The sequence below is a fragment of the Hemicordylus capensis genome, chromosome 6 (genome assembly GCF_027244095.1).
Source record: "Hemicordylus capensis ecotype Gifberg chromosome 6, rHemCap1.1.pri, whole genome shotgun sequence".
NCBI classification, from domain to species: Eukaryota; Metazoa; Chordata; class Lepidosauria; order Squamata; family Cordylidae; genus Hemicordylus; species Hemicordylus capensis.
The window spans coordinates 84,057,413-84,081,440 of record NC_069662.1 but is presented as its reverse complement, the minus strand read 5'-3'; the positions used below and the strand labels follow the sequence as shown (position 1 = coordinate 84,081,440).

At 42.5% G+C, this 24,028-nt stretch overlaps 1 protein-coding gene across 2 annotated transcripts; it reads right to left on the bottom strand.

Moving 5' to 3' along the window:
• Positions 1-6,240: 6,240 nt before the first annotated feature.
• Positions 6,241-22,050, bottom strand: LOC128329403 (trichohyalin-like). 2 transcript variants are annotated; one of them, XR_008309641.1, is made up of 3 exons: positions 13,682-22,050; positions 9,390-9,460; positions 6,241-8,104 (listed from the first exon to the last, which is right to left on the bottom strand). XR_008309641.1 is itself a non-coding variant. In XM_053260523.1 (1 exon), exon 1 carries the CDS (start codon positions 21,825-21,827, stop codon positions 13,749-13,751), a length of 8,079 nt encoding a protein of 2,692 aa, XP_053116498.1. In that variant the 5' UTR covers positions 21,828-22,050; the 3' UTR covers positions 13,105-13,748. The 2 variants fall into 2 exon arrangements, 1 of the variants encoding a protein (XP_053116498.1); XM_053260523.1 differs by lacking the exons at positions 6,241-8,104; positions 9,390-9,460 and having other exon boundaries at positions 13,105-22,050.
• Positions 22,051-24,028: the final 1,978 nt, after the last annotated feature.

Genomic DNA, 24,028 nt, shown 5'->3' with positions numbered 1-24,028 from the left:
GGGGCCACCTGTAGAAACTGTTGGAAGTGAAGGACTTTGCGCTGTCTCTTGTCTCAAAGACAGTGGAGACAGACTAGTGAGTCAGAGGGCTAGAGGGTCAAGTCATTGGTCATCCCTTCTCTACTGCTCTGACACTATCCCTTTGGAATGTAGATTGCTACTCTTAGGGACACTTCTTTCCTTCCAGCCACTTCCTTCCTCTCTCCCTTTCTCTCCCCTTCCTTCTTCCTTGCAACATGCAAGCTCCTCTCCCCTGTACCATGTGTGCAGAGATGCAGAATCCATCTGCATCCAGCTAGATAGATAGATTAGAGATCCCATCTCCTCACTTTCCTATCTGGAATGGAGTTCTCTAATAAATACAATATATATTGATTTGAAACTATGAACTGGCTCCAAGTTACTTTACTCTCAGCATACACACATGCCTAACTAAATTCCGCTGTGTTGTGCCTCTGTGCACTCTGCTATAATGAAAAAGAGTTTCTCCTACCAGAGAGAATTCCCAACAGAAACCACATTACTCCTATTTTAAAAGAACTATACTGGCTGCCAATTAATTTCCAGGCAAAATACAAAGTGCTGGTTATTACCCATAAAACCCTGGATGGCTTGGGCCCAGGGTATTTAAGAGAGTGCTTTCTTCTTCACGAACCCCACCACCTATTAGGATCATTGGAGGAGGTCCAGTTGTGGTTACCACTGGTTCATTTGGTGGCGACCCAAAACCGGGCCTTCTTTAGGGTTGCCCCAGGGCTCTGGAACACCCAAATGGAATCAGAGGGTTGCTTTTGATTTGAATGAAAGGGTTGCTTTTAAGCAACTTTTGAAAAGGCACCTATTTTATCAGGCTTTTAGTTTATAATGTTTTAAAGTTTTATTGATAATTATTTTAATTTGTTTTATATGATATTAGATTTCTCCCCACTGACCCTGCTCAACATGGGCTACGATCAGGCAAAAGCAACCATTAAGCAGCGCATTACGGATACTGAGCGCCAAACTGATCTCAGCAGTCTCAAAATTTTGTATCAGTGAGGGGCTTAGATATATTGCCTCTCTTGCACCATATCTTACTCAACTGGAGGTCCCAAACCACATAAGGGTGTTCACCTTGGCCAACTGCCATGGTCTCCCCTCAGCAGTGCTAGAGGGCCATTACAGAAGGATCCCACTTGCAGAGCGACTATGCGCCTGTGGCTCAGGACAGATCGAAACTACTGAGCATGTCCTCCCATACTGCCTGTTCTATAGATACATTTGTGCCTCTCTCATTCTCCCATTGTTAAGCAAGTTCCCGGGACGTCCAAGACAATTCTACAGCTTCTGGTTACTCTCTGACACGAAGCTTGTCATTATGTATAGCGTTGCCAGATACTGTGAGGCTGAGATGGGCATCCGTTGGAGGATGACAGGCTAAGAGCCCCTTTAGCCTTAATCTGATTCTTGATGACTCTGGATTGATCTTGCACTTGCCCATGCCTCCCTTCCCATGGTTTTGTATTGCATTTATTGCTTTTCTATTGCTTTTAATAATGCTAATCTGGATTTTTACCATTTTATACTCCCCTTTTAATCTTTTCTGTGCATTTTTATAGTAGAAATAGTATTATTTTAGCTTTTATTTTTAATAGTTTTAGTTTTTTAGTATTAATGTGTAATCATTACATATGTAATCATTTTTATCTCATCCTTAATTTTAGCCTTTTCATGATATGTATCATCATATCATCATCATAACTTTTAACTTGTATTCACTTTTAGTACTAATATGTACAGTGGGTATAGGAAAGAATCACCCCCTTTGATAGACCTTAAATTCTGGTTCCCTTACATCCTGAAATGAAAACACAAAGAAAATTCCCTTCACCAGCTGTACTTATCCAATGCAACCTATAACATCCAACTGAAAAACATCACAATTACAGTCCAGAAAAAGTGTCAGAAATAAAAAACAAGAATTACTGAGATTGAAAAAGGATCACCCCCCCCCCAATGTCAATATTTTGTTGAACCACCTTTTGCTTTAATAACAGCCTTCAGTCTGTTGGGATACTTCTCTATCAACCTTGCACATCTAGATGGAGCAATATTTGCCCACTCCTCCATACAGAACTGTTCAAGTTCGGTCACATTGGATGGTAGGTGTTGGTGGACTGCTATCCTCCCTGGATCCGGTCGGCCCTCCAAACTGGATGGAAGAGCAAGGAGGAAACTGGTAAGAGAGGTTACCAAGAGGCCAATGGCCACTCTGAAGGAGTTAAAGGACTTCATGGCAAAGAGTGGTTGTTCTGTGCATGTGACAACAATTTCACGAGCGCTCCACAGATGTGGCTTGTTCGGGAGGGTCGCAAGGAGAAAGCCGCTTCTCAAGAAAGGCCACATTAAAGCTCGTTTGAGCTTTGCCAGAAGGCACCTTGAAGATTCTGATGCCAAATGGAAAAAGGTCTTATGGTCAGATGAGACCAAGATTGAACTATTTGGCCTCAACACCAAACAGTACACCTGGCGTAAATCCAACGCAGCTCACCATCCACAACACACCATACCTACAGTGAAGCATGGAGGTGGCAGCATCCTGTTGTGGGGGTGTTTCTCTGTCTCAGGGACTGAGGCTCTCGTTAGGGTAGAAGGGAAAATGGATGGGGCAAAATACCATCAGATTCTGGAAGAAAACCTGCTACCCTCTGCCAGACAGTTGAGGATGGGCAGAAGATTCACCTTTCAACATGACAACGATCTGAAGCACTCAGCAAAATTGACCACACAGTGGCTGAAGGAGAAAAAAGTGAACGTCCTCATGTGGCCCCCAGTCAGAGCCCAGACCTAAATCCCATAGAAAATCTGTGGAGAGATTTGAAGATAGCAGTCCACCAACACCTACCATCCAATGTGACCGAACTTGAACAGTTCTGTATGGAGGAGTGGGCAAATATTGCTCCGTCTAGATGTGCAAGGTTGATAGAGAAGTATCCCAACAGACTGAAGGCTGTTATTAAAGCAAAAGGTGGTTCAACAAAATATTGACATTGGGGGGGGGGGTGATCCTTTTTCAATCTCAGTAATTCTTGTTTTTTATTTCTGACACTTTTTCTGGACTGTAATTGTGATGTTTTTCAGTTGGATGTTATAGGTTGCATTGGATAAGTACAGCTGGTGAAGGGAATTTTCTTTGTGTTTTCATTTCAGGATGTAAGGGAACCAGAATTTAAGGTCTATCAAAGGGGGTGATTCTTTCCTATACCCACTGTATTTACATGTCTATTTTAACTTGTCTCTTTTTAAATTGCAATCATCCTTAATTTTAGCCTTTCATGATATGTATCATCATATAACATGTAGTTTTTAAGTTGTATTCACTTTTAGTGTTAATATGTACTTATATAATTTTATGCTGGTCCCTGACTGTAATACAAGTTGATTGATTGATTGATTGATATTAGATTTTAACTGTAAACCATCCAGATATTTTAAAGGGGTGATACAGAGATGCTATCACCAAACAAACATACATAAAATTCAACTGTCAGTCTCATCCATCTCAAAATATAGTGTAGAAAGTTGTCTTAATAAAGAGGTGTGGTGTAGTGGTTAGAGTGCTGGACTAGGACCGGGGAGACCCGAGTTCAAATCCCCATTCAGCCATGATACTAGCTGGGTGACTCTGGGCCAGTCACTTCTCTCTCAGCCTAACCTACTTCACAGGGTTGTTGTGAGTAGAAACCTAAAGTATGTAGCACACTGCTCTGGGCTCCTTGGAGGAAGAGCGGGCTATAAAATATAAAATAAATAAAATGAAATAAAATTAATATATCCTACAGAACCCAACTTATTTTGGGAAACGAAATACCAAAATACCACAGATTCTGAGCGGTCAAGAGGTTATATTCTCATGCAGCCAACCTAATGCATGGCTACCTCTAGATTCAACGGGTGGCACAGGATGATAACATTGACTGGAGAGATTGTGCAGGGAACTAGCTTGACTTCCCTAAGTAACATTCCCCTTGGATGTTCTGATTCTGCACCTTCAGTGAACCCAGAAATAGCTGAATACATCCAGATGGCTCTACAAGATCATAACTACTCTCTAATTCTATCCACAGATTATATTCAATGCAAATCCAATCTGTGTGCGGTATGCACATGTACAGATCTATACATATATACAGTTATTCGGGTATTATATTCAACATATACAGTGTTACACTTCCTATCTGTACCCTGCAATTGAGGACACCAGTACCCAGGTAGAGGGCAGAGGTCAACTTTTAAAATAAACACATGTACAGTCATTCACACAAAACTAGGGGTGTGCAGAATGTTCTGGGGTCAGAATGTTCTGGGGTCAGAATGTTCTAAATTGAAATAGGCCATTTTGAAGGTTCTGAGCTGAAAACAAAACAGCTGAAAACAAAACACCCTTTAAAAGGGAAGCCTGTTCCGAGCTTGGAATGGAACGACCTGTTCCGAGGCAGAATGGTCTGATCCATTCTGAGCATACTCTTCTGGCCTCTGCACATGTGTGGTAGCCATTTGCGTGGTCAGCACCACCATGCAAATGGCCGTCATGCATGCGCAGAGGCCCAAAGAGTTCTATTTTGGATTTTAAAAAGGCTCTCGGAATGGATCAACAGAATGGGGTCATTCCACTGGAACAACCAGCTTTACCTGTTGTTCTGACACAATGGTCTGCACATTTTGCATTCCATTCCAAACTTACACAAAACCATGTACATGTGTACAGACATCTAAATACACACAGAACACAATGTCTGAATAGGACTTCTATCTCAATGACAAAATTTTTATTAAATTGTACTTCTACAATATTCTGTTCTGTTGAGAACAGCGTGGCAAAGAGAAACATGTAAACTACAGTACACCAAGGAGGGTTTTAAATAATAAGTTGTCCTTGTCCCGACATTTTTGCTTTACTTTTAAACAACCAACTAGCAGTTCATATAATGACAAACTGTCAAAGTAGATAAGGAAATTGGCTGATGTGGTAAAAAGCAATGGTCCATAATAAAAGAAACGTAGATAAATGGAGCCAGGAAGTGACTAGTTAGATTATCTTGCCTGAGTGCATCATGGTTAATCATTCCCCCCCCTGACATCTTGTCTTAAGCAATGGCACCTTGGCTAAATATTTTGCTATCAGCACCACTATTCGTCTCATCGTGTTTATTAATACGTTTTATCGTGATGTCAGGTTGATTACTGCTATAAATAAAAATCTGCTGCCATTAACAGCTGCAATATTAACCTTAGTGAAAATAATTAGTTTGTAAGAAATATTAAGGCCTAATGCACATCACATTTCTCTTTTAGATGAATGGAATATATGATTTTTCATGTCATCCCAATATGTTATTGCATATATAGTTGAAAAAAACAAAACAGAAAAAAATCACTGAATAGTACATTACAGCAGACAAGACTGCTTCAAGCTTTATTCAGGATGCAAGCCCTCAACAGATGTAATCAGCAGATTAATGATGGAAGGTTTAATTTCATTGCATGGACTTCATTGCATGCACTGATCAGGGGAACATTACTTGGTGTATGGGGATTGGATGCATTGAAAAGGTGCATCCAGACCAGAAAAATATCTTGTGGACATGAATTGTCCCCTTTGCTAAGCAGGGTTTACCTTGGTTTGCATTTGGATGGGTGACTACTTTTAAGCACTGTCTGCTGTAAGCCATTACCCTTAGGGGATGGGGCTGTAGCTCAGCATGCCAAAGGTATCAGGTTCAACATCTGGCATCTCCAGGTTGAGCTGGGAAAGTCTCCTGCCTGAAACCTTGGAGAGTCACTGACAGTCAGTGTAGACAATACTGAGCTGGATGGACCAATGGCTTGACTTGGCATAAAGTAGCTTATGTTCCTATGCACCACCTCTCCCCATCAATGGAAGTCTATACTGGAAATATTCGCTGCAGATTTCTGCTTATCTTAATGGAAGAGCACACATGAATGAGCCCTTGGTGGTGCAGTGGTAAAACTGCCGCCCTGTAACCAGAAGGTTATAAGTTCGATCCTGACCAGGGGCTCAAGGTTGACTCAGCCTTCCATCCTTCCGAGGTCGGTAAAATGAGTACCCAGAATGTTGGGGGGCAAAATGCTAAATCATTGTAAACCGCTTAGAGAGCTTCCAGCTATAGAGCGGTATATAAATGTAAGTGCTATTGCTATTGCTATGTACCTCTCTATGGCACTCTAAGCTTTTAATTTGATATTTCATAATATCCAGATCCTGAGCATCTTTCTGAAATGCTGTAAGACTTATCTGCTTAGATTAGGATCTGGGGCGGATAGGGATGGGTTAAGCTATCAGAAGGCTGGCATTTTTGTTATGCTTTAGTTGATCTATTGGATTGTGTTTTAATAGAGTATTTTATTAAATATTCTACCTAAACCCGGTGCTTTAGGTTGGGGTAAGGCATTCATTTCAATGAATTAATCAACACTGTGAGGAAATAATACACCTGAACTAGGTTGGTTTGTGGGTGCATTGAAAAGGTGCATTGAAAAAGTGCATCCCAGACCCAGAACTGTATCTTGTGGACATACACACAGTGCACCCCTTTACCCCATCAGTGGAACCAGCATCACTTTGTTCCACAGAACTAAATGGCAGCCATAGAGAACCAATTTGTTTGTGACAAAACAATTGCTTTGATCAAAGCTAGTATTTCAGAATGTCCTGCATTAATCACAGACTGGTCCAACCCAGGATTTATATTGGTCTTAAAGGACAAAGGGTAGGATCCACACAAGTTAGTCATGACTATGCACCTTGAAATAAATGAGGCAGATTAGCCATGACTAACTTAAATTCCATTAATTTCAATGAGGCAGAAATCCTCGTCACATATTGTATTTATAATCATACATATAATCTATGTACAATGTATACATGTACAATTCTGTATACCTGTACAAATATTCATGCATTAGATTCAATGCATGTATAGTAAGCAGTACACATCCTGTCTGTACTCTGCATTTGAGGGCTGTATCCAGAATCACATTTAAAATGAATGCATGCTATTCAGAGAAAAACATGTACATGTGTGAAGACAACGGCATGCACATACAACATAATGTCTGAGCATGGCTTTAGTCACTGCCTTAGTTTGCATTCTGGCCAATGGGAATTCTAGAAGGATAACAGTCTGTGTTTTTGCTTTATGGAGGGAAGGAATCCGTACATTAAACCCTGCATCTGTTAAGCCTATTCTGCATCCTGAATCTCATTCATAAGGATCCCAGGCCTTGATCGAAACTTGAGTATGCCAGAAATCTGGGAAGGGGCAAGTACATATGTTATTATACACAAGCCACAATCCAGCACAAGAGTTAGTCATTGTTAAGCCTATTCATATGGACTGAAGAGTATCCAACTATGTGCTGGATAGTTGCTATAGATTTTATATGTTCTCAGAGCTTCATTTTGGAGATAATTTTATTGTAATCTTCAGCTGAGAACGGGGTAGGTTTATTTCGAGAAAGTCAGAAACTGAGTATAAAGCCACTGGGCAGCTATTTTGATTTTTAAACCACATTTTACAACCATTTTACCCACAGAGAGGAAACAGCTGGTTACAGCATAAAAGCTTTAATAAAAAGCCATAGCAACTACTCCATTTACATAACACTAAATTTCGATTCCACATTTCAAGGCTGAAGTTTTAAACATCAGAAAGCGGTGAATTGTTTCATGATTTAGAACACAGCTGCTTTCAAAACTACACACACACACATTTCACTAATGCTGAAACCATCAAGAGCAGAAAAGGAAGCACTTCCGGAATTATGTTTTGGTCTGTATTAAATAACAAATGTTTTCAATTGTATCTCACCTAGTCACAAGCATTTTTATTTATATTGGGAGGTTTGTCCAGACATTGGCTTCTTCTGCCCCTGGTTCAGCACTCTGTTGGGCAAGTGAGAGCGTGGGAATTACCTTTCTGCCCAGGATGGCCTGCAGTGAATGTGGGAATCCAGCCGAGAGGAATGAAAAGCCCACGCTGTCCATTTCAGCTATGTGAATTGGCTGGGAGCAGTACAGTCTAAGGCACCCTGCAGTTCTGCCCTGTGGAGACCGATAGAGCACTATGAAATCATCATAGCCTAGCAATGAGGTGGGATGGCCAAAGAGTCCTCACTAGACGGGGGAATCTGCTGAGATTTGATTTGACTGGAACTGTTTGGAAGCAAGGGATGGAATTTAGGACACTTTAGAAGAAAACAAAATCCATTAGGGCTGGACTGCCACATTAGCTACTGCCCATAAAATTAGGGCAATTAGGTATTGTCTACAAAAAACAGGAGATGGAATGGGGGGGGATAAGAAATATCCCCTGGAAAATCCTAAACACCCTTTTGCCACTTCCTCTGTGGCCATTCACAGCTGTGATAGCCACCCCTCTGCAGTATTTTGTTTTCTCCCTCACTTCACTATCCTAGCTAATCTAGGAAATGGTAGTAAGTGCAATGATGTCACAGTGCTATGTTGGGAATCCAAACTTGTGAAGTCCTGTTACACATCTGTGTTGACCTTCCCCTGCACAACTGGTAACATTCTGTCCCATTCCAAGGCACTCAAGAAGCATCAACAAAAGGACTATGTGTGTTCCTATTTTGCACCCAGCAAACGAGGCTGCTATGTTAGGAGGGCTATTTGACTCAGCCCTGAAATTATCCACAATAATATGTTTTTCAGGAGGTGAAATGGGTTACACTGGACCATGAGAAAGGAATAGAAATAAAAAAGAAACAGATCATGAGGGATTATGGGAGAATCTTATCACAGCAGTAAAAGTTAAATATACTAGGTACAGTTCCTGTGAACCTGTAAAATTCCTGAATCCATTGTGCACGAATGGGAGCATTCGAAGTCTCAGGAAAAGTTGTATTCAGTACAGGGTGGATTAGGGCCTCACCTTTGTCCGTAGCTCACAGAGATCAGGTGTTTTTTTTTTGTTTCATACAAGTATTATAGGTTTATATTACATTGTTTGATAATGAAATACAGTGGGAAGAGGGCCCGGCCCTTATTCTTTTACTGAAATCTCTCCAGACCCTTAACCTTAGAAGGGCAAGACAGTGAGAGAGAATGCTGCATATTTTCTTCTTCTGGCCTGCTCCCCATATCTTCCAAGCTGGGTTGCCAAGTCACAGGGTTTGACCTGAAGTTTCAGGATATTTGTCTACCTCTCAGGAGCTCCAGGGGAAGGAGAAGCTGGAAAATGCCTGAGAACTGGCTGTGCATATGGAAGGTCCCTGGATCCGTTTCTGGTATTTCCAGGTCATGTTGGAAAAGATCCCTGTCTGAAACTAGGGAGAGCTGCTAACAGTCAAGAGGTGACAATACTCACCTAGATGGATCAATGGTCTGACCCACAATAAGGCAGGTAGCTTCCTAAGCCTGGGTTCAGGGGAAGGTCTTCTGTAGAACAATGTCGGAATACATGTCAACCAGCAACATACATTCACCACAATTTGAACAGAAAAAGATCTGCTCTTTACTAAAGGTAAAGTGTGTCGTCAAGTCGATTTTGAGCCCTGGGCTCTCTCGGTTTTCTTTTGGTAGAATACAGGAGGGGTTTACCATTGCCATCTCTTGCACAGTATGAGATTATGCCTTTCAGCATCTTCCTATATTGCTGCTGCCTGATATAGTACCAGCGAGGATTCAAACTCTCAACCTTCTGCTTGTTAGTCAAGCATTTCCCCACTGCGCCACTTAAGGTGACCATCTGTTTTTTACTACCAATGCGCAATTCCAATCTGCTGCTAATGGCTTATGGATTTATTTATTTATGTATAGTTCCATTTCTATACCACCTCTCATAAAACTCATCCTAAGGTGGTTTACAAAAATTAAAATATAATAAAATCATTTTTTAAAATTCACATTAAAATATTAAAATCAATTAAAAACAAGAAGAAACATAAAAAGACCCCAAAGCAGATTAATTACAGTTACTTCTATGAAAACATGGGGAGGTTCTTCAAGGGAGTTCTTTCCTGTGTTTGCTTACAACTGTGCTGCAGTGCCCCCTGGTGCCAATACTTGGAATGCAAGGATAAAAATACAGTGCAGTCTCTCATCTTCCAATAACCATGTCGGCCCAAACACAATTTAGCTGAAAGAAATTGTTATCCATTTCTTTCAGGGATCAGCAGTGCTTCATAGTACATATAGCCCCTTGGCCCCTGCTAACTGGGGAAAGAGGCACCTTTTACCGTGGTGCTTCTCTTTATTTAGCAGGGGGAGAGTAATTGGCCCTATCCACCCCCAGCACAGGACCTCCAGTGACTGTTGCTGGTGTGTGTCTTATGTTTCTTTTTAGAATGTGAGCCCTTTGGGGACAGGGAGCCATCTTATTTGTTTGTTATTTCTCTTTGTAAACTGCCCTGAGCCATTTTTGGAAGGGCAGTATAGAAATCGAATTAATAATAATAATAATAATAATAATAATAATAATATAGCAACACATGCAGGTTATATGAAACAGCAAATTACGAATGCAAATAGACACTGATATTTCAAGAATGCTGCTCCAAAACTCTAGTTATCCAGAAGCAACAATTAATATATATTAAGAGATGAAGGGCCAGAGTTAATTTCCAAATTTCTGATCTATTGCTATGTCCCGGGTCAGGTCAAAGAACATCTAATATGGATTAGAGAAAAATTGTGTGTAATTTAGTTTTCCTCAAGAATACTAAATACAAAAACTGGTGGGTACCCCCCCCCCGATGCCCCTCCCCCGCCAAAGTACAAGGAAAGTTGGAAAATAATAAAATCAGGAAAGCATGCATATACAACTAGCCAACTCTCCCTGAAAGTTCCCCTCACCCTAAGGGTGGAGGTAACCAGCTGAAGATACAGCTCTGCAGCTGGTAGTCAGAGTTAGATTTGTTAGGGAGAGGAGAGGACAGAAAGGCCTCTCCTTAACTGGAAGTAAAATTCCTGGGCATGCTCAGGGTCATCATTTCCTGTCAGTGAACATGAGATCTGAACTTTCCTGCCACTCGAAGTGATTTGGAAGTTTTAAAAAACCCTATGGGCAGCTTCACATGTAACAGCAGCACCTGAGGTTTGTGTGAGCACCCGCAGCCCCAGGAAACTCCCATTCCCATGAAAGCTTCTACTGCCTGTTCAGGTTCTGATATGCCAAGATTGGTCGTGACATCCAAACGAGGGATGTGCACAAATCGAATTTTGCAATTCCATTTGAATAGAATCAGCCTGATTCAATTTGAGCTCGAACCTGCTGACCTCGATTCTGGGTCAAATAGATTTGAATTTGATTCAATTTTGAATCAATCCAGCCACATTTTTAAGGGCCTGGATTGATTTTGAATCAATCCAGCCAAATTTTTAAGGACCTTGGATGGCAGAGCACCATGGGTGGTGCCTACCGCCGAATTCCAAGGCACTAGGGCAATCAGGTGATTTTTAAAGGATTTTTGGGGGGACGTTTCCCCCATGTTTGGTAATGTTAGTGTTAGATTCCGATTTATTGTTATCATCATTATTTCTGCCATAGGGAATAATGGGGATTCGAAGTGGCCCATAATTCCCCACAGGTAGTGCCAAGGGACACCAAAATGGGTTGGGTGGTAGGGCCCCATGGTTGCCAACTACCACCCAACCCCCAAAGGAATCAGGCAAAGGGGTGAATTTTTAGGAATTTGTATGTGTTGTGGATTCCCAGTTTGTAATAATTTCTTCATAGGGAACATGGCAGTTATAAACAGAACAAAATGATAAACAGAACAAAATGGAGGCTTGAATCACCAAATCGATTTGAGCTCAAATCTAGGATGATTTGATTCAACCACCAATTTGATCAGTGCCCTCAAGGGTGATTTGATTTGATTCGACCACAAATTGATTCACACATCCCTAATCCAAACCCACTAATCCTGCCCTATTTCCATCAGAAAACCTGACATCTGTTACTTCAGAACTCAGTTACAGATATCGGGTTCCATGACGGAAGTAGTTCAGGATAGGCCGAGATTGGTGGGTTTGGGCATCATCACAAAGCTCGGCATATTGGAACCGGGACAGGAAGTAAGAGGCTTGTGTGGAGAGGTGTGTGTGTGTGTGTGTGCACGCTCCTGGGGCTGCAGGTGCTCATGTGAACCTCAAATACCACCATTACATGTGAAGCTGCTCTATAAATCACATGTCCCCTGGTCATAATTATCTGTTAGGGAGCAGGAGATTGTACTTTCCTTTGCCTTCCAATTCAACCTGAAAAGCTACCAAATCCAAGCTCACCACCGCACAAAATTAATGTGCATTATTTCATTCTGGCACCTCAAATAAGAGATCAGTCTGCAATATGGAAAAGATATTCAGATGTTAATATTTCCAAATAAATGTGATTGCAGGATGTAGATTACTGGCTGAATTGAGGATATCTTGGTATGGGAAAGCACATATTGGCATATTTCCAGAAATCTTTGAATTCTCTCTTAATTTATGAAGTATCTTTAGCTATTTCTCTAGTGTCAGATTCTAAACCACAATTGTTTTTCCTCTCCCATTCAGCACTCATCTTGGGAGTTGGCCCTTGCCATTTCCTGTAGCATTAACAAGCCGGGTTGCCAACTTCTGAATTAGCCTCTGTTGTTGTCCCTATGGCAGTGTAATCTGCAGTAATCACAGTGGTTATGCTTAGCTCCCTGAAATGAAAAGCTTCAGCAGCTGATTTCTGAGCATCTTAAAATAGTAACTCATCATAAATAAAGTTCACCTGGAAGTAAATCCCACTCAGTTACGTGGGAGCTTTGGTAGATAAGATTGGCTTCCTCTGGCCTGGTTTTGTAAAGAATACACTAAAACACATATCTTTTCACCATAAAACCAATATGCAGATCTGGAGATTAATCAAATCTTCATACATTTCTAATCTCACGCTGGGACTGAGAAAGAGGAGAGGAGAAAAGGAGAGAGATTGGCTATTTTCCATAGGCCCCTTAAGAAAAATGGGACACAATTTTATTTTCACAGAAGTATTGGAAATTTTGCTTGATGTCCCAACCGTGAATGAAATTTGAAAGTACTGGAAGTAAAAAAGCCAATCATTTTATTTTACCCATTTTTTGGATTTGGCCTTCAATACCCTTTTCATTCACATCCAAAATAATATATTTCCTTTCTGGATCTAATCTTCCTGTGTTTATGCAGTAAAACTGGTAGGAAAATAAAACATATGAGTAACAAACAAACTAGAATTTTCAAAGGATCAGTCTCTTTAAAAATATGATTTAAATGGTGGATAAAAGTAACATTTTCTATTTAACAAATCTGGTCACTCCTAAATTTGCTAAATATTAGTGGGCGGGCGGGGAAAACAGAAAGGTCAGGCGCTTACTGACAGAATTTGTACAGATGGAGCAGCAGCCAACCAATGGTGGTTTTACCACATTTTTCCTGCCCACTGAGTGAGCCTTGGGCATTTAAGATGACGTGACAATAAAAATTGCCATATGTTCATGGATATCTGTGCCAGGATCCAATGCTCTGTGGGGCAGGGCTATTTTTATCCTGAACAAAAATATTGTTTATATGGGGAAACATTTTAAAAATAGAAACATTTCTCTTCTTATTCCTTCCTTCCCAATTTTACTTTCATGAACACAATACCTGCAGATGGCCTTCAAATTCAGTTCACTTTTTTCCTGACCTTCATACGGGATCAGCATTCTGGAATTCACTCAGTTTGAAAAAAGTCCAAAACACATTGTGAATCCGGGCTTGGTGAGCTCTTGCTCTGCCCTGTGCCCTTCTGAGATTGTGTGGGTTCTTGCTGTTCTATCTCCAAGCGAGCCTTTGCTAGCTGGACATAGATGAGCTTTTTCTGAGCTCTGCTCTGCTTTCGAGCTTTTGTTTTAACTCCCTCTGGTTCTTTAGCACCCATTTTTTTCACTGCCTTGCATTCCTCATCATCCTTTTGTACACCAGGCTTCTGAATTTGCACTACATTCTGTACGTCGGACACTGATTTCTGTAATTCTGTACATTGAAAGGGTACAGAATTTGAATTGTGTATTATTTCAATTTCCTCAAAGTGCTTTTGTTTTCTCTCCAGATCTTCCATGGCTTTTTGAGCCCCTTCCTGTTCTTCTCGGGCTGCCTTCTGAGCCTTCTCCTGTTCCTCCAGAGCTATCCTGTGAGCCTTTGCCAATTCCTCCATAGCAAGATGAGCTCTCTTTTGTTCCTCAAGGGCTTCCATCCGTGCTTTTTCCTGTTCTTCCACAGCCTTTCTCTGTGTTTCTTCCAGTTCCTGAAGCATCTTCTTAGCTTTTTCCTGTTCTGCTAGGGCTGCCTTCTGAGTCCTCTCCTGTTCCTCCAAAGCTGCCCTTTGAGCCTTTGACAATTCTTCTATAGCAATATGAGCTCTCACTTGTTCCTCTATAGCCTTCAGCCTTGCAGTTTCTTGTTCTTCCAAAGCCTTTCTCTGTCTTTCTTCCTGGAAGAACTTATTTGCTTTTGGCTGTTCTGCTAGGGATGCCTTCTGAGTTCTCCCTTGTTCCTGCAGACCTATCCTGTGAGCCTTTGCTAATTCCTCCATAGCAAGATGAGCTCTCTTTTGTTGCTCAAGGGCTTCCAACCGTGCTTTTTCCTGTTCTTCCACAGCCTTTCTCTGTGTTTCTTCCAGTTCCTGAAGCATCTTCTTAGCTTTTTCCTGTTCTGCTAGAGCGGCCTTCTGAGTCCTCTCTTGTTCTTCCAAAGCTGCCCTTTGAGCTTTTGCCAATTCTTCTATAGCAAGATGGGCTTTCACTTGTTCCTCCACAGCCTTCAGCCGTGCGGTTTCTTGCTCCTCCAAGGACTTTCTCTGCTTTTCTTCCAGCTCCTGGAGCATCTTCTTAGCCGCCTGCTCTGCTAGGGCTGCCTTCTGTGCTTTCTTTTGTTCCTCCAAAGCTGCCCTTTGAGCCTTTGCTAGTTCTTCCATAGCAAGACGAGCTCTCTCTTGTTCCTCTAGAGCCTTCAGATGTACATTTTCTTGTTCCTCCAAGGCCTGCCTTTGTGTTTCTTCCAGTTCCTGAAGCATCTTCTTTGCTTTTCCCTGTTCTGCTAGGGCTGCCTTCTGCATTCTTTCTTGTTCCTCCAAAGCTGCCCTTTGAGCCTTTGCCAATTCTTCTATAGTAAGATGGGCTTTCACTTGTTCCTCTACAGCCTTCACCCGCACACTTTCTTGTTCCTCCAAAGCCTTTCTTTGTTTTTCCTCCATTTCCTGGAGCATCTTCTTAGCTTTCTGCTGTTCTGCTAGGGATGCCTTCTGAGCCTTCTCCTGTTCCTCCAGAGCTACCTTGTGAGCCTTTGCCAGTTCTTCCATAGCATGATGAGCATTCTCTTGCTGTTCAAGGGCCTCCATCCGTGCTTTTCTCTGTTCTTCCAAAGCTTTTCTCTGTGCTTCCTCCATTTCTTGGAGCATCTTCTTAGCTCTCTCTTGTTCTGCTAGGGCGGCCTTCTGAGTTTTTTCGTGTTCCTCTTGAGCCTTTGCCAATTCTTCCATAGCAAGATGAGCTCTTTCTTGCTGCTCAAGTGCCTCCATCCGCACTTTCCCCTGATCTTCCAAAGCCTTTCTCTGCATTTCCTCCAGTTCCTTGAGCATGTTCTTAGCTTTCTGCTCTGCTACGGCTGCCTTCTGAGTTATTTCTTGTTCCTCCAAGGCTGCTTTTTGAGCCTTTACCAATTCTTCCATAGCCAGATGAGCTTTCTCTTGTTGCTCAAGAGCCTCCACCCGTGCTTTTTCCTGTTCTTCCACAGCCTTCTTCTGTGTTTCTTCCAGTTCCTGAAGCATCATCTTAACTCTCTCCTGTTCTGCTAAGGTTGCCTTCTGATTCCTGTCTTGTTCCTCCATAGCAGCCCTTTGAGCCTTGGCCAATTCTTCTACAGCAAGATGAGCTCTCACTTGTTCCTCTACTGCCTTCAGTCTTGCAGTTTCTTGCTCCTCCAAGGCCTTCCTCTGTGCTTCTTCCAGTTCATTAAGCATCATTTTAGCTCTCTGCTGTTCTTCAAAGGCTGCCTTCTGAGCCTTCTGATGCTCCTCTATGGCCCAAGCATGTGCTCTCTCCAGTCTTTCCAGGGCCACCTGTGCATTCCTCTGTTCCTCCAAGGCCTTGTTTTGAGCTCTTTCGTTTTCCTCAGCAGCCTTATTTTGAGCAGTCTGCAAGTCCTCCAGGGCCTTCTTCTGAGCAGTCTCTAATTCTCGTAGAGCCTTCTCAGCTCTCTCTCTTTCTTTCAGTGCTTTCTTCTCAGCTCTTTTATTTTCTTCTGGGATTTTTTCCTGGGCCCTTGAGAGTTCTTCCAGAGCTGCCTCAGCCATCTTCTTTTCATGCAGAGATTGTTTCCACACTTTCTCCTGTTCTTCCATGGCTGCTATCTGAACCTTCTGCTGTTCCTCCAATGCCTGCTGGTGAGCTATTTCCAGAGCTTCCAGGGCTTTCTGAGCTCTCTCCTGTTCTACTAGAGCCTGCTGCCGAGCACTCTCCTGTTCCTCAAGGGCTATCTTTTGAGCTCTTTCCAGAGTTTCCAGAGCTTTCTGAGCTCTCTCCTGTTCTACTAGAGCCTGCTGCCAAACTCTCTCCTGTTCCTCAAGGGCTTTCTTTTCAGCTGCTCTCAGTTCTTCAAATGCTTTCTCGGCTCTTTCTTGTTCCTCAAGGGCTTTTTTCTGAGCCCTTTCCAGAGCTTCCAGAGCTTCCACCTGTTTTTCTAAGGCCTGCTGCTGAGCTCTCTCCTGTTCCTCAAGGGCCACCATCTGAGTTCTTTCCAGTGCTTCTAGAGCTTTCTGAGCCTTTCCCTGTTCTTCTAGGGCCTGCTGCCGAGCTTTCTCCTGTTCCTCAAGGGCTACCATCTGAGCTCTTTCCAGTGCTTCTAGTGCTTTCTGAGCTTTCCCCTGTTCTTCTAGGGCTTGCTGCCGAGCTCTCTCATGTTCCTCAAGGGCTGCAATCTGAGCTCTTTCCTGTTCCTCAAGGGCTACCTTCTGAGCTCTTTCCTGTTCCTCAAGGGCTACCTTCTGAGCGCTTTCCAGTGCTTCTAGAGCTTTCTGAGCCTTTCCCTGTTCTTCTAGGGCCTGCTGCCGAGCTCTCTCCTGTTCCTCAAGAGCTACCATCTGAGCTCTTTCCAGTGCTTCTAGTGCTTTCTGAGCTTTCCCCTGTTCTTCTAGGGCTTGCTGCCGAGCTCTCTCATGTTCCTCAAGGGCTGCAATCTGAGCTCTTTCCTGTTCCTCAAGGGCTACCTTCTGAGCTATTTCCAGTGCTTTTAGTGCTTTCTGAGCCTTTTCCTGTTCTTCTAGGGCGTGCTGCCGAGCTTTCTCCTGTTCCTCAAGGGCTGCCATCTGAGCTCTTTCCAGTGCTTCTAGTGCTTTATGAGCTTTCCTCTGTTCTTCTAGGGCTTGCTGTCGAGCTCTCTCTTGTTCCTCAAGGGCTACCATCTGAGCTCTTTCCAGTGTTTCTAGTGCTTTCTTAGTTTTCCCCTGTTCTTCTACAGCTTGCTGCTGAGCTCTCTGCTGTTCCTCAAGGGCTTTCTTCTGTGCTCTTTCCAGAGCTTTCAGAGCTTCCTGAGCTCTTATTTGTTCTTCCAAGGCCTGCTGCCGAGCTCTCTCCTGTTCTCCAAGGGCTACCTTCTGAGCTCTTTCCTGTTCTTCCAGGGCCTGCTGCCAAGCTCTCTGCTGTTCCTCAAGGGCTACCATCTGAGCTCTTTCCAGTGCTTCTAGTGCTTTCTGAGCTTTCCCCTGTTCTTCTAGGGCCTGCTGCTGAGCTCTTTCCTGTTCCTCAAGGAATTTCTTTTGAGCTGTTGCCAGCTCTTCCAAAGCTTTCTGAGCTCTTTCCTGTTCCTCCAGGGATTTCTTCTGAGTTATTAATAGTTCTTCCAAAACATTTTGAGTTTTTACTTGTTCCTCTACAGCTTGCTGCCGAGCTCTCTCCTGTTCCTCAAGGGCTTTCTTCTGTGCTCTTTCCAATTCTTCTAGGGCCTGCTGCTGAGAAGTCTCCTGTTCCTCAAGGGCTTTCTTCTGAGCTCTTTCCAGAGCTTTCAGAGCTTCCTGAGCTCTTATTTGTTCTTCCAAGGCCTGCTGCCGAGCTCTCTCCTGTTCCCCAAGGGCTACCTTCTGAGCTCTTTCCTGTTCTTCCAGGGCCTGCTGCCAAGCTCTCTGCTGTTCCCCAAGGGCTATATTCTGAGCTCTTTCTAGAGCTTCCAGAGCTTCCTGAGCTTTTTCCTGTTCTTCTAGTGCCTGCTGCCGAGCTCTCTCCTGTTCTCCAAGGGCTACCTTCTGAGCTATTTCCAGAGTTTCCAGAGCTTTCTGAGCTTTTTCCTGTTCTTCTATGGAATGCTGCCAAGCTCTCTCCTGTTCCCCAAGGGCTGCCTTCTGAGCTCTTTCTAGAGCTTCCAGAGCTTTCTGAGCTTTTCCCTGTTCTTCTAGGGCCTGCTGCCGGACTCTCTCCTGTTCCCCAAGGGCTGCCTTCTGAGCTCTTTCCAGAGCTTCCAAAGCTTTCTGAGCTTTTTCCTGTTCTTCCATGGCCTGCTGCCAAGCTCTCTCATGTTCCGCAAGGGCTATATTCTGAGCTCTTTCCAGAACTTCCAGAGCTTTCTGAGTTTTTTCCTGTTCTTCTAGGGCCTGCTTCCGAATTCTCTCCTGTTCCCCGAGGGCTACCTTCTGAGCTCTTTCCAGAGTTTCCAGATCTTTCTGAGCTTTTTCCTGTTCTTCTAGTGCCTGCTGCCGAACTCTCTCCTGTTCCCCAAGGGCTTTCTTTTGAGCTTCTGCTAGATCATCCAAAGCTTTTTCAGCTCTTTTCTGTTCCCCAAGGGCTTGTTTCTGAATTCTTTCCAGAGCTTCCAGAGCATTCTGAACTTTTATCTGCTCTTCTAAGGCCTGCTGCTGTGCTCTCTCCTGTTCCCCAAGGGCTATCCTCTGAGCTCTTTCTAGAGCTTCCAGAGCTTTTTCCTTTTCTTCTAGGGCCTGCTGCTGAGCTCTCTCTTGTTCCTCAAGGGCTATCTTTCGAACTCTTTCCAGTGCTTCCAAAGCTTTCTGTGCTCTTTCCTGTTCCATTAGGGCTTGCTTCTGTGCCCAGTCTTGTTCTCCAAGGGCCTTCTTGCGAGCCCTTTCCAAAGATTCCAGAGCCTCTTGCTGAGCAATTGCCAGTTCTTCTAGAGCCATCTTCTGGGCTCTTTCTTGTTCTTCTAGGATCTTTTTGTAGGCTCTTCCTTGCTCCTCAAGTAGCTTCTGGTGTGATCTCTCCTGTTCTTCTAATACTCTTTGCAAAGCACTTGATTCTTCATCTAAATCTTCTTCTTGAGTCCTCATCTTTTCCTCCAGTTCTTCCTGAAGAGCTTTCAACTGTTCCTCCAGCTCTGTCAGCTGAGCTATTCCCTGGTTTTTAGGTTCCTTCTGCTGATGAATCTCTTGTTCCTCTAGTAGTTTCTGTTGAAAGTTTTTGTGTTCTTCCGTTTCCTTCTCATAAGATCTCAACTGTTTCTTTATCTCTTTTTGCAGACCTCTCCCCACCTTATCTTGGGGCATTCGCTCCTGTTTCTTTAGCACCATCTGTTTGACTCTTTGTTGCTTCTTCATGCTTTCCTCCCTAGCTCCTTTCTGGTCTTTCATAACTCTCTTGTCATCAGTTTCTAGCTCTGTTGGGATAGTTTGAGCTCTTTCATGCTTCTCATGAACTTTCTGAATCCTATCTAATTGCTCTTTATACTTCTTTTCCTGAAGTATCTGCTCACGCTTTCTCCAAAATTTGGCAAATTTTTTGGCCTTTGATTGTACTTTTTTCAACATGGCATAAGAGTCTTCATCATAATCCAATTGGCAGGCCAAGGCAAGGTCTTTAGCAGCCTTCTGCCAGTGACCAAGTAGTTGCAATGCTTTCCCTCTCCATTTGTAGGGCTGTGCGGAGTCAGGGTTAATTTGTATAGCTTTATCACAGTCCCTAATTGCAGCGTTTGGCTTCTGAAGCTTCAGATAGACACTGGCTCGGTTTGCGTACAATATAGTAAGGTGTGGATTGAGCTTAATGGCTTCAGTGAATAGGTCTAAAGCTCTTAAAAGTTCACCTTTATTGACTGCTTCAAAAGCTTCTCTCTTCTTTTCATTGGCCTGTTTTCGCATTTTATCTGTTACCTTCAAGCTCTCGTCACCCATCTCTTGAGGAACATCTTCCTCAGGCTCAATCACTTCTTCAGTATCAATATCTAATTCATCCTCTTCACTCTCCAGGTCATGTATTTTAGATGTTTCATGTTTTTCATCATCTATTGGCCAACCTCTTTCCATTTCTTCAGCAAACATTGGATAAGCTTTGCCTTGTTCCTCTGTAAAATAAAGTGGAAATGTTTCATGTTCTTGGGCACAACTATACTGAACTTCCTTGTCTTCAGAGATTCTAAATGCATCTCTCTCCTGTTCTTTTGTAGAAGTCTTTTGAGTTTCTGATTTGGAAAGCTTAGTATGAGCTCTTTCCTGGTCTACAGGGGCTTTCTTCATTCTGTCCATCTTCTTTTTACGTTCTCCTCCCTCATGTTTTCCCTCACTTTCTTGTTGGCTAATGATTTTCTGGGCCTCTGCTTGTGCCTCCTTCAGAATGGCATAGGTATCTTCATCATAGTCCAACTGACAGGCCAAAGCAAGATCTTTAGCAGCCTCCTGCCAGTAACCCAGCAGATGAAATGCTCCCCCCCGCCATTTATATGGTGCTGCAGCATTAGGGTTTATTTTTATGGCTTGGTTGCAGTCTTTTATGGCAGCATGTGGCATGTGCAACTTCAGAAATGTACTTGCTCGGTAAATGTACAAGTTGGAAAGTTGGGGGTTTAATCTGATAGCTTCAGTGAACAGGTCAATAGCTCTTTGCAGTTCACCTTTCTTCACTGCATCCAAAGCTTCCTGCTTTTTTTCACTGGCCTGCTTCCACCTCTCAGCTTTCATTTCCACATTTTCATCTGTTGTCTCTTGGGAAGAATCACCATGGTCTAGCATGATTGCCTCCTCTTTCTCATTTGCTATTTCATTCACCAGTTGTGCACTAGAGTCTTCTCTCTTCCTTCTTTCCTGATCCTCTAAAGCTGCCTGTGCATTCTTCAACTTCCCCAGTATCTCAGTCTCCTTGTATCTTAGGGCACACTCTGCCTGTCTCTCAGAAATCTTTTGCAACCCTAACTTAAATTTCCTTAGCACCGCATTGGCTTCTTCATCATAATCCAAATTGCAAGCTAAACCAAGGTCATGGGCTGCTTCTCTGAAACGGTCCAAATTCTGGAGAGCTTTCCCTCTCAGTTTGAATGCTGCTGATGATTTGGGATCAAGTTCAATGGCTCGGTCACAGTCTTTAATGACAGCATTTGGCTCCTGTAACTGCATAAAGACATTGGCCCGGTAAATGTATGAACTGGAAATATGTGGATTCAGCTCAATGGCCTCTGTGAACAAGTTGATTGCATTCTGAAATTCACCTCTATCCAGGACTTCAAAAGCTTCCCTATTCTTCTCAATGATTTGATTTGCCATCTCATCAGTTACTTGCAGGCATTTGCATCCCACTTCTTGAACCTCATTCAGATATTGTTCCATCATTTCTTTACTGCTACTTGCCAAAGTGGTGTTCTTGTTAGTGTCTTCCAGAAGCTTATTTCCACCCTCATCTACACAGATGTTGTTGCGAGTAAGTGAAAAGGAACTGCGTAACCTTTCTAATGATTCCTGAAGGAAGAGTTGATTTTCAGAATCTGTCCTCTTCCAAGCAGGCTTGACCTGATCTTGCTTGTCACTGTAGATGATTCTTGGATCCATGGTGAGGTAAGGAGGGTGAAAAGATAAAGACAGTTAGATCTTAGAAGGGAAGGAAGAATTTCAAAAAGTTAACTTGAGAAAGGATTTAGTTGTTAAGCTAATGATAAAGTGGCCTGATGTAAAATGGCCCTCATCTTTCCTCTCCCATGGTCCTGCTTCTACAGTTACTACTACAACTGTTTCTTAATGTGCTAAACTCAGTCTGAAATCCCCAACAACAAAGGGAGATTTTGTGATGTCATCATTCACATCACCACCAGAATCCTGAGATGAGTTCTTAAAGTTATGTAATGCCAAGAAACTCCCACAGAAGTTTGTCCTCTATATATGCTAGGTTTATTTAGATGAGTGGGAGATTTTATGGATTTTCTGCCTGCCAAAGAGATGAAGACACTTGCATGCCAAAATATCTCACCAAATTTAAAGATTTCTTCTTGAACATTATACAATATGATTTCTGATCTAATTTTGGCCCAGAAGCTGGTATGGCTCATTATGCTTATGGTACATGGAAAAGAATGTGGTCTATATTAAAAGTGTAGAAAATGCAGTAATGACATTGTTAGAACAATAATAGAATTAAACACTAGGCAGGGAAACAATGAGGTTTTCTTGCAATGTGGGGCATTTGGAGTAATTCTGTGTTTTATGGGTAATAACTATTTGTTCTTCTGAAGCAGGTCTGAAAGCAAGCAAGCAAGCAAGCAAGCCTCCTCCACATAGAAAACTAGATGTCAAGGATAGGCAAGAAACCATTTCCCTGATGCGCTAGCTTTCTCTGTGCATAACTATATGAGAATGTGGGTTGGCCTAAGTTTTTTGGAGATCCAACTTCAACTGTATCCACTGCATCACACTTACTCTTGCAAAACCCTATACTAAAACCTCAGGAAGGCAGTGTTTCTATAAGACAGAGGAGTCTGAGACACAGAGGACTCACAGGAAATTCTCAATGACATGATGGTGGCTGTGCAAGAAGACATGGTGAAAACGACCTATGCTTCCCTGACTATATAAGCAAATCCAATGTGATATTGATTTTGGATACTAATCCTGATACACCATGCCCAATTTAGCCAGACAAATTACTTTCACTTAAAAATGCCTCATCACTAGCAATGTAATTATACGGGAGAAGCCCCTCAGACATAAAAACCTGCTACATTTTCAATCTGTCTTTGAAAGCAGATGAACGGAGGTCTGGCGAACAGCTCACCTGGGCAGAATTTCAAGGGAATGGTTCTGGCAGCAAAGAAGAGGCATTGGATGAATCCTATATGGGGGAAAAGGAGAGCCATACAGCCCAATTCTAAGGAGAAGGCCAGCTGAGCTCAGTGGGAACTCTGAAGGAAATGTGCATAGGGTTGCAACCAGGCAGAGAAAAAACTATACTGTTATACAATTCTGTAAAAATGCTTTGTAATAGCATGTGAAATACTGGAAAAAACATTTTCCAAAATGCAGATTAAAAAAAAGAATGCTAATGGAAGTTTTGATTATTTTTAATTGTTTTTTAAACTCTCTTTTTTCTTAACCTATTTTAACTATTCCACCTCCCCAACAGTATCTGGTGTGACTATGTGTAATATATCAATATATTTAAAATACAAATACAGTTTGAGCCCTTCGCTCCCAGTGGGTGCAACCCAAGCACACTCTATGTCAAGATAGGAGATGATGATGATGATGATGATGATGATGATATAACTAATAATATTAATACAATAAGACAATATTCATAATATGGACAATATACAATATGGACCCATGGAGAGGAGTCACTCAAAAGATTTCATCAAAACTTTAATAACTTCCATCCCAACATAAACTTGAGCATCACATTTTCCACCCCAAGTAATTTCCTTGACACTACTGTACTGTCATTTTGAATGGCAGCCAATTACAGACCACTGTTTACAGGAAGCCAACAGATCACTACACATACCTCCCCACTAGTAGCTACCATACAGACCATATAAAAAGAGCAATGGTATAGTTAAGCTGTGCATTACAACTGTATTTGTACAGATCCACATGATCATGATAAACACCTTCTTGATGAACTTAAACAGGCTTTTCATAATCTCAGCCATGATTCTAAGATAGTTACTTCCCAGATGTCTAAAGCCAAATCAATTCCTCAGATTCAACTACTCCAGCAAAGCAATCATGTCACCATAATAAACAGGACAAAGTACCTC

What these genes read in the sequence shown, in the direction of transcription:
- LOC128329403 (XM_053260523.1), bottom strand. Translation starts at nt 21,827, where the DNA reads ATGGATCCAAGAATCATCTACAGTGACAAGCAAGATCAGGTCAAGCCT.